We start from the raw sequence: 9,761 nt of genomic DNA on the forward strand, positions 1-9,761 counted from the left end.
GTATATTTTTATTGATAGATTCTCTGCCTATATCAAATATAATTTTTTTAAATATAAATATAGAATTTGATCAAAATTTATTAGGTTCCGTTGGATCCATAGCCATTAGTGTAGCTCCGAGCCTAATATGTAAAAACACAATTATGTCATGTCATATTCATTGAATTGACGTAAACATAAAGTTTTAGCCTATGTAAAGTATATAAATATCCCAAAAAATAGCAAAAATTATTGAACACACAAAAATCTCATTTTTTTTCATCAAAAAAGATTCAATTAATTTTATCTGAAATGGAGGAATATGACTTTGATCATAAAATAGTAGAAGTAAATGGGATAAATATGCATGTTGTTGAAAAAGGACAAGGTCCTTTTGTTCTATTTATCCATGGTTTCCCAGAATTATGGTATTCATGGAGGCACCAAATTATATTCATGGCTAAACATGGTTATAGAGCCATGGCTCCTGATCTTCGTGGTTATGGTGATACAACAGGTAATGAAAAATCTACGTCTTATTTTACATGAAATATCTTAATTTTACCCTTCGTTATACTTTGAAATCGTTCATGATCTTTGGTCATTAGCAATATCGTCTCGTAATAGTAATGCTAACATACTACATGTGGCAAGGTCCACGAGGGAACTGCAGTTGCCTGGGTTGGAGTCATGATCGAATATGACTTGTTTGCTTGGTGAACTAATTAGTTAAAGAAATAAAGTTTTGCTTTTTGTTTTTATTAGTTATATATGAGGAGGTTAGGATGTACGTAAACCTTAACCCTTATTTGCGAGAGGTAGATAGTTTTTTTACGATGAAGCCTTCCTTAAAAAAAGCGATTTGGAAATAAGATTGACGAATACAAGAGTAAAAGCTATGATGAAAATGTCATTGAAAAGAAAATACTGACAATAAAATAGATCTAGATGGTAATTCTAAATCTAGATTTTTTTCACAGTATTTTGACACGTAAAATTCATCCCGTTAGTCTAGGTCTCTTCATTAATATCAAGGACAAATATAATACCATTTGGTAACAACAATTGGATCATGTAAATACATAATTTTTAACTCATACCATAGATATGTATATATGAGAAAAAATACGAAAAAGAGTCAAAAATACGAATTAATACATTATTTTACCTTCCATTATACTTCAAAGTCATTTTTACCCATAGTTAGAACTAGAGATGGATAAATATGGAATTTTTTTTCCGAAATATTTTGACACATGAAATCCATCCGATTTGTATCGAAGTTCCATTAAGGTCATGAACAAATATAACACAATTTGTTTCAACAAGGGTATGATTTATGAATGAACCATAGTATAACACAAAATAAAATTTTAAGATATTTCGTATCTTAGTATTATTTTTACTCTATTAACTACTACATACTATGTTGAACGTGTCAAGTTTAAATTCTGAATCCATCTCTTTCTGACAGGAGTACCTAAAGATGATCCAAGCAAGTTTAGCTCTTTAAGAGTTGTGGGTGACTTAGTGGAACTTTTAAATACCATTGTGCCTGAGGAAGATAAAGTGTTTGTTGTTGGCCATGATTGGGGTGCTAAGATTGCTTGGGAACTTTGTTTATTGAGGCCAGACAAAGTTAAGGCTTTGGTTAATATGAGTGTGCCATTTTCTCCTAGGAATCCTAAGAGAAAACCAATTGAGTCATTGAAGGCTATCTATGGTGATGACTATTATGTTGTTAGATTCCAGGTTCACCTCTTTGCTTCCTTCTAATTCTTTGTTCTTGAGAGACAGATTCAAAATTTTAAGTCAACGAGTTTTACGTACTCGATATAGTTCAAGCTAGTTATAAAAACATGTGTTCACATGCCCTAATTACTTTAATTAATATTTGATGAGTTCAGCTTTTACGTTCTCACGATTAGATCTTGCATATTTTTTAAGAATTAATGGAAAAAGTAATTTATTATTTTTTCGCGAGCTTCGTACCTTAACTATCTATTGTTCAATTAATCTACCTAGCTAATTAAACAAATCATTCCCTTTGTATTAAAACACACTTTGATATTGAGTTAACTTACACAAATGTATATAGACCTGTTGTCGAGTGGGAACAATATTTGACCAACTCATCATCGAGGCGCTTGGGTGTGTCCAAGCATACATATATAGGAAGAGTGACAATGATTCAAATATATATATATATACATTTCAAAGTAGTTAACTATTTTCATTTCGTTAAATTCTTATATTGTCAGTCTATATAACATAAATCCCGATGTCTTAATATTGTTTGTTTTTTCTAGGAGCCTGGAGTGATGGAAGCAGAGTTTGCAAAAATAGGCACTAAAAAAGTGTTGGGGAAATTTTTAACTTATAGGAACCCTGGACCATTATACATGCCTAAAGGCAAGCCTTTTGATGATAGTCCAGTAATTTTGCCCTCTTGGCTATCACAAAAAGAAGTTGATTATTTTGCTAGCAAATATGAACAAACTGGCTTTACTGGTGGATTTAATTATTACAGAGCACTTGACTTGTAAGTTTCTGTCCTGTTTTTACTTTTGGATAAAAATAATGTTGTGGCACTTCTCATTTTAGTTGGGAATTAGTATTATTTCGATTCGGAGAATCAAATGATGACATTACCATGGATATTGTGACAAAAGGAGGGTAGCTTTGGCGTAACTGGTAAAGTAGTTGTCATGTAAGGTTGCATATAATAGAGCCATTGTGATTCGGCTTTTCCTCGAATCCTGTGTATAGTGGGAGCTTAGTGCATTACATGAGTTATGTTGATGCCTACCTATAATGTAAATGTTATTTTAAAAGAAGTACTAGTGATATCGATTTTCTAGTATTGAGAACTCCTTTCCTAGAATTAGTTATTAGTTGCTCATTTCACAAAGTTAGTTACATTTCACAAAGTTAGTTACTTACTTTCTGTTTCTATGATTAAGTGGTAGTTAGAAAGGTTGTTACAAAAGCCTAACTGAATTATTCTAGAATCATCTGTTTGTATATATAAATAGCAGTGTAGTTCAGTTACAACACACAATTTTCAATACACAACAAATCAGTTTCTCTCCTTCTTCTTTCTTCTCTAATGGCAGTCATCAATGGTGATTTTTGCTCAAGCTTTGTGAGCTAAATTTGTCATGGTATCAGAGCCTTAAAGGTTACTTTCTGCTCGAGTTCATCTCTGTTAATTGTTCATCTTCAATTTCGTTTTCTTTCCATCTTCAATTCGCACAATGGTTGAAGTTGTGAATCATGTTTCTGGATCTTCATCCTCTGTTCCGTCATCCTCTGTTCCAGCTCCAATTAACTTCGATGCTGGAAGTCCACTATACATTCACCCCTCTGATAGTGCAGGTTCAGTGCTAGTTCCTGTACCTTTTGATGGTGCTGGTTTTCGATCATGGAAGAGAAGTGTGTTACGTTCACTTTCAGTGAAGAACAAATTAGGGTTCATCAATGGAGAATGCATGAAGCCAAGTCCACAGTCTCCTGATTATCGTCAATGGGAGAGGTGTGATGCCATGGTTACCTCCTGGATACTGAATTCCTTGAGCAAGGACATTGCAGATAGTGTAGAATACGTGTTTGATTCATTGGAGTTGTGGAGTGAATTACAGGATCGATATGATCAGACCAATGGAGCTAAGCTGTATCAAATCCAAAAGGAAATTAATGATCTCAATCAAGGTGTTCTGGATATTACTTCATACTACACGAGAATGAAGAAGCTCTGGGAAGAGCTCACCACACTAAGTGCTAAGAATATTTGTAGTTGTACTTGTACATGTGGTGCTAAACAGACAATGCATAAGGCTGAGCAAGACAGACGACTCATTCAGTTTCTCATGGGCCTTAATGAGGTTTATACCATCATTCGAGGAAACATGCTAATGATGAATCCTTTACCTTCTATGGGACAAGCTTTTGCTCTCTTGGTTCAGGAGGAAAAACAAAGAGAGTTCAAACCAAATAATCAGTTTTCTGCAGAATCTTCCTCTTCTTTGAATGTTAGCTCCAGTTCTTCACGAAGTTCTGGAAGTCCTTCAGGTGTGCGAGGTTTTCAAACCAACTATGCCAATAGTAATACAAGAACAAGGCCTTTCTGTGATCATTGTAAAAGAGTTGGACACACAAAGGACAGATGCTACAAGCTCCATGGATATCCTAGCAGACCAAATGGCAATTCAGGACCTAACAATCAGCCTTACAATAACTATCCACCAAGGAGTCAATACAACCAGAATCAAAACTCCAATTCCCAGTATAAAGGACACAAAGGTAAAGGTACTGCAGCAAATGTTCATGGAGATCTGCTAGAGAAGGGTGAATCTAGTAATCAGAGTGGTCCTACAAGTGTTTTGTCTCAAGAGCAGTATCATCATTTGGTCAGTATGTTGCAGCAATTCCAAGGAGAAAACATGGGAGATGGATCTGCATCTAATAATCCAGCATCTGATAATGCATCTGCCAACTTTGCAGGTATAATTGCTTGCAATTCTTCTGTAGATTGTGATAAACTTTCATGTGGATGTTTCAAAGCAAAAACTGACTCTTGGATCTTAGACTCAGGGGCTACTCATCATATAACCTTTGATAAGACCAATCTAACCAAAATAATTACAATACCTTATCCAATACTTGTTAGACTACCTAATGGATATAGAGTCAAGGTGACACAAGTTGGAGAAGTGAGGTTAACTTCTGAGATCACATTGTCAAATGTTCTTTTGATACCTACCTTCAAATATAATTTGATATCCATAAGTTCTTTGAATAAAAATCTTCAATGTAACACTGTCTTCACTAATTCATTTTGTATACTGCAGGCCCCTTCACTGAAGAGGCCTCTGGAAATTGGTAAGGCACATGATGGGCTGTACTTTCTTTGTTCAAAGTGCCTACAGAAGAACAATCCTATTCCTCAGCACAATCACAATTTTCCTTGTTTTTCATCTCATGTACTCAATGCAAATAAACCACAATGTCCATCTAGTTCCTGTTTCTGTTTCCCTAGTGCAAATACAAAGACCTGTTTTGTTGATTCTACTCCTGTTGTAAAGAATGCAATTGTTACCAATAAAAGTGATAATTCTTGTTTCACTTCTTTTACATCTCATGCAAATGCTGCAGACCTGTTATGGCATTATAGACTTGGTCATGTTCCCTTTGTGAAGATGAGAGGATTAACCTCAATACCAGTGAAGTTCTCAACCAAACAACCTTTCTTTTGTCCAATCTGTCCTATGGCTAGGCAAACCAGGTTACCATTTCCCATTAAAACCACTAAGTCCACTAAATGTTTTGATTTGTTACACATTGATTTATGGGGGCCTTACCACACCAAAACACACAACAACTTCAGCTATTTCATCACCTTAGTAGATGATTGCAGTAGAGCTACATGGACCTATCTCTTAAGCAATAAAAGTAATGCATTACCTGTGGTGAAGTCGTTTGTATTGATGATTGAAAATCAGTTTCAAACCTCAATAAAGAAAATAAGATCAGATAATGGATTAGAATTCTCAAACACTGAAGCCAATTTGTTTTTCCAATCTAAAGGTATCCTTCATCAGAAAACTTGCCCACACACACCACAACAAAATGGTGTAGTGGAAAGAAAACACAAGTATCTACTTGAAACAGCTAGAGCACTTCTTTTCCAATCTAACCTACCAATAAAATACTGGGGGGAATGCATTCTAACAGCCACTCACATTATCAACAGACTGCCATCACATGCCTTGGAAAATAAATGTCCTGTTGAAGTATTGCACCAAAGAAAACCATCCTATTCACACATGAAAAGTTTTGGTTGCCTATGTTATCCCACCATACCAAAACCACAAAGAACCAAATTTGATCCTAAAACTAGTCCTCATGTATTCATAGGATATCCTCCTAACACAAAGGGTTACAAAGTACTAAGTCTAACTACTAAAAAGATCCATGTTTCCAGGGATGTGGTGTTTCATGAGACAATATTTCCTTTTTCTTTGACAAAAAATACTACTGTTTTTCCTACATCTCCACTTTTCCATTCTGATATTCCTTCTTTCTCTTCATTATATCCTGATAATGACTCACCTATTCCTAATCCTACACAAAGTCCTCCTATATCATCTCACACTAACCTTGAACAATGTGATCAAAGAACTCATCAACCAACATCACCTATAACATCTAGTTCTGCTGAAACCACTAGTTTAACACAACCTTTTTCTGAACATCCTAAAACTGCACCTGTTCTTAGAAAATCAACCAGAGTACACACAACACCATCTTACCTAAAAGATTACATTCACCTAAAACCCAAAACCACTTCACTCTCACTTTGCACTTCTTTTACACACAATAGTCATATTGCCCCTGAGGATTTGACACCTTCTAGTCAGTCTTTTGTGATGAATATTTCTCATGAATGTGAGCCATCATCTTATGAAGAAGCAGCTATGAATCCTGCATGGCAAACTGCCATGACACAAGAATTCAGTGCACTGCATGAAAACCATACATGGGATCTAGTTACCTTGCCATCTGGGAAGAAACCTATTGGATGCAAATGGGTATACAAGATTAAACATAAAGCAGATGGTTCAATAGAGAGACTGAAAGCCAGGCTAGTTGTGAAGGGTTATACTCAACATGCTGGAGTCGACTACACTGAAACATTTTCCCCAGTTGTGAAAATGACAACTGTTAGAGCTTTGCTTGCTACTGCAGCCAAGAAACATTGGAATATATTCCAGTTAGATGTCAATAATGCTTTTCTTCATGGGGATTTATTGGAGGAAGTTTACATGGACATACCACAAGGATTAGACACTGGGAATCCTAATCTTGTTTGCAAGTTGAATAAATCTTTATATGGCCTGAAACAGGCAAGCAGACAATGGTACGCAAAGTTAACAGATGCTCTCAACTCAAGAGGATACACTCATTCCATGAATGACTATTCTTTATTTCATAAAAAATCAAGTTCATCAATGGTGTTTGTAGCTGTATATGTGGATGATGTAATAATCACTGGTACTGATCTTGTGGAGATACAAGATCTGAAGACTTTTCTGCATGAGACTTTCAAGATAAAAGACTTGGGAAGGCTACACTACTTCCTTGGTTTAGAAGTCTTGTATAAGGAAGATGGCATTCTCATTTCTCAAAGGAAGTTCACCTTGGATCTGCTCAAGGAATATAATTGCAGTCACTTCACACCTTTCTCATCACCCCTCGATCCATTAATCAAGTTGAGAGCTGAAGAAGGTTCCTTACTCTCAGATCCTGCTTACTACAGAAAGCTAATAGGAAAACTCAATTTTCTCACAAATACTAGACTGGACATTGCCTATGGAGTGCAACACTTGAGTCAATTTATGCATGCACCTAGAGAGCCTCATCTACAAGCAGCCTTTCACATGTTAAGATATCTGAAACAAGATCCAACATTAGGTATTTTCATGTCCAATACAGATGATTACACAGTGAGAGCTTTTTGTGATTCAGACTGGGCATCTTGCCCTGATTCTAGAAAATCTGTTACTGGGTATGTAGTTTTGCTTGGTAATAGTCCTGTGAGCTGGAAGTCCAAGAAACAAGAAACTATTTCCTTGTCTTCAGCTGAAGCAGAATACAGGTCACTTAGAAAGGTCGTTGGTGAATTAGTATGGTTGCAAAGACTATTTGAAGAACTGACTGTTCCTATCACTGAACCATTTCATGTGTTCTGTGATAGTCAATCTGCCTTGCATATTGCACGAAATCCTGTTTTTCATGAGCGAACCAAGCACATTGAGATAGATTGTCACTTCGTCCGGACTAAACTTCAAGAGGGCCTCATTACTTTACATCATATTGGCACTGCTCAACAATTAGCTGATATACTCACCAAAGCATTGACTGGAATCAAACACTCAAATATATTGTCCAAGTTGACAGCAATTGCATCACCTTCAACTTGAGGGGGGGTATTGAGAACTCCTTTCCTAGAATTAGTTATTAGTTGCTCATTTCACAAAGTTAGTTACATTTCACAAAGTTAGTTACTTACTTTCTGTTTCTATGATTAAGTGGTAGTTAGAAAGGTTGTTACAAAAGCCTAACTGAATTATTCTAGAATCATCTGTTTGTATATATAAATAGCAGTGTAGTTCAGTTACAACACACAATTTTCAATACACAACAAATCAGTTTCTCTCCTTCTTCTTTCTTCTCTAATGGCAGTCATCAATGGTGATTTTTGCTCAAGCTTTGTGAGCTAAATTTGTCATCTAGCTTTGTGGATCAAGTTCTTCACTTGAGTTGATTCGAGTTTTCCTGTGGAGACTGCTGAGGGTTAAGATACTAACCAATGGAACAATAGAATACGCGGGAAATTGAGAGGGTGGTGTTAGATTCGATGTCATTGGTAATGTTCAATGAAGGTTCACAGTTTCATTAAGCCAATATGATGCTATCATTGGAGGTTTAATGAGTGTCTTATGTTCGATCGCGTAAATGACTTTAACTAGTCCATGGAAGGTGAGTTAGAGTCTGTAAGATTAGGTTGAAAGGCGTATAGCCAATGGACAACAGGTGAATATTCTTGTATTAACCCGTGTTGGTCCACCACAGGACGGAGTAGGTTGGATTAGACTAAAGATATGGTTATATGTTGAAGAACGTAAGGTGTCGTTGCTTTTACAGGATAAGCAGGGATCGAGAAAATGTCTCGAGCAAATGTTTAAACACCAGGATAAACCAAAAGCTCTTGTTGCAATCATCAATTGCAACATTGAATTGAGACTTTGCACTTTGCTAAACCCTTCGCGTTTGTATTAACTTTTGACCTGCATACATTTTATTCTCTCCAGACCTTGCATATGAGATTTTACGAGATATGTTGTTGAAATGCAGAAATTGGGAATTGACAGCAGCATGGAGTGGTGCAAAAGTGAAAGTACCAGTAAAGTTCATTGTGGGAGATTTGGATTTAACTTATAATGCCCCTGGAGTAAAAGACTATATAAACAAAGGTGGAATGAAAAAAGATGTGCCTTTGCTAGAAAAAGTGGTTATATTGGAAAATGTTGGCCATTTTCTACAACAAGAAAAGCCTGATGAAATTAACAAACACATTCATGATTTCTTCAAGGGATTTTCTTCTACTTGAAGGTTTGAAGATTTAGCCCTTTCAAGTTTTTTTTGGGGGGCATAGTAGCTTTTGATGTAATTGAATAAAGTACATGTGAAGAAAGTGGTTATGTTGGAAAGACTTGGCCATTTTCTTCTACTTGAAGTTTTAAAGTTTAGCCCTCCAAATTTATTTTGGAAATATAGTAACTTTTGATGTAATTGAATAAAGTACATGTGAAGAAGTGGTTATATTGGAAATAGTTGGCCATTTTCTTCTACTTGAAAGGTTTAAAGTTTTAGCCCTTTCAAGTTTTGTTTTGGGGACATAGTAGCTTTTGATGTAATTGAATAAAGTACATGTGAAGAAGTGGCTATATTGGAAAGAGTTGGCCCATTTTCTTCTTGAAGGTTTAAAGTTTTAGCCCTATCAAGTTTGTTTGAGGAGATGGTAACTTTTAATGCAATTGAATAAAGTACATGTGAATCAAGTGGCTATATTAGAAAGAGTTGTCCATTTGCTTCTACTTGAAGTTCTAAACTTTAGTCCTTTCAAGTTTGTTTTGGTGATATTGTAACTTTTGATGTAATTGAATAAAGTACATGTGAATCAAGTGGCTATATTAGTAAGAGTTGTCCATTTGCTTCGA

The 9,761-nt window shown here is 35.6% G+C and overlaps 1 protein-coding gene across 1 annotated transcript; it reads left to right on the top strand.

Moving 5' to 3' along the window:
- The first annotated feature begins 215 nt into the window (after positions 1-215).
- LOC114075189 (epoxide hydrolase A-like) lies at positions 216-9,761 on the top strand. Its single transcript, XM_027913497.1, has 4 exons — positions 216-496; positions 1,454-1,731; positions 2,289-2,521; positions 8,896-9,761. The coding sequence occupies exons 1-4, from the start codon at positions 292-294 to the stop codon at positions 9,149-9,151; spliced, it is 972 nt and encodes a 323-aa protein (XP_027769298.1). The 5' UTR covers positions 216-291; the 3' UTR covers positions 9,152-9,761.

This window comes from Solanum pennellii, chromosome 12 (genome assembly GCF_001406875.1).
Source record: "Solanum pennellii chromosome 12, SPENNV200".
Taxonomy (NCBI): Eukaryota; Viridiplantae; Streptophyta; class Magnoliopsida; order Solanales; family Solanaceae; genus Solanum; species Solanum pennellii.

Bases quoted from the DNA above. Each gene is read 5' to 3' on its own strand.
- LOC114075189 (XM_027913497.1), top strand. From the start codon at position 292: ATGGAGGAATATGACTTTGATCATAAAATAGTAGAAGTAAATGGGATA. The intron at 497-1,453 runs GTAATGAAAAAT...TCTTTCTGACAG, and splicing joins TGGTTATGGTGATACAACAG to GAGTACCTAAAGATGATCCA. The intron at 1,732-2,288 runs GTTCACCTCTTT...TGTTTTTTCTAG, and splicing joins ATTATGTTGTTAGATTCCAG to GAGCCTGGAGTGATGGAAGC.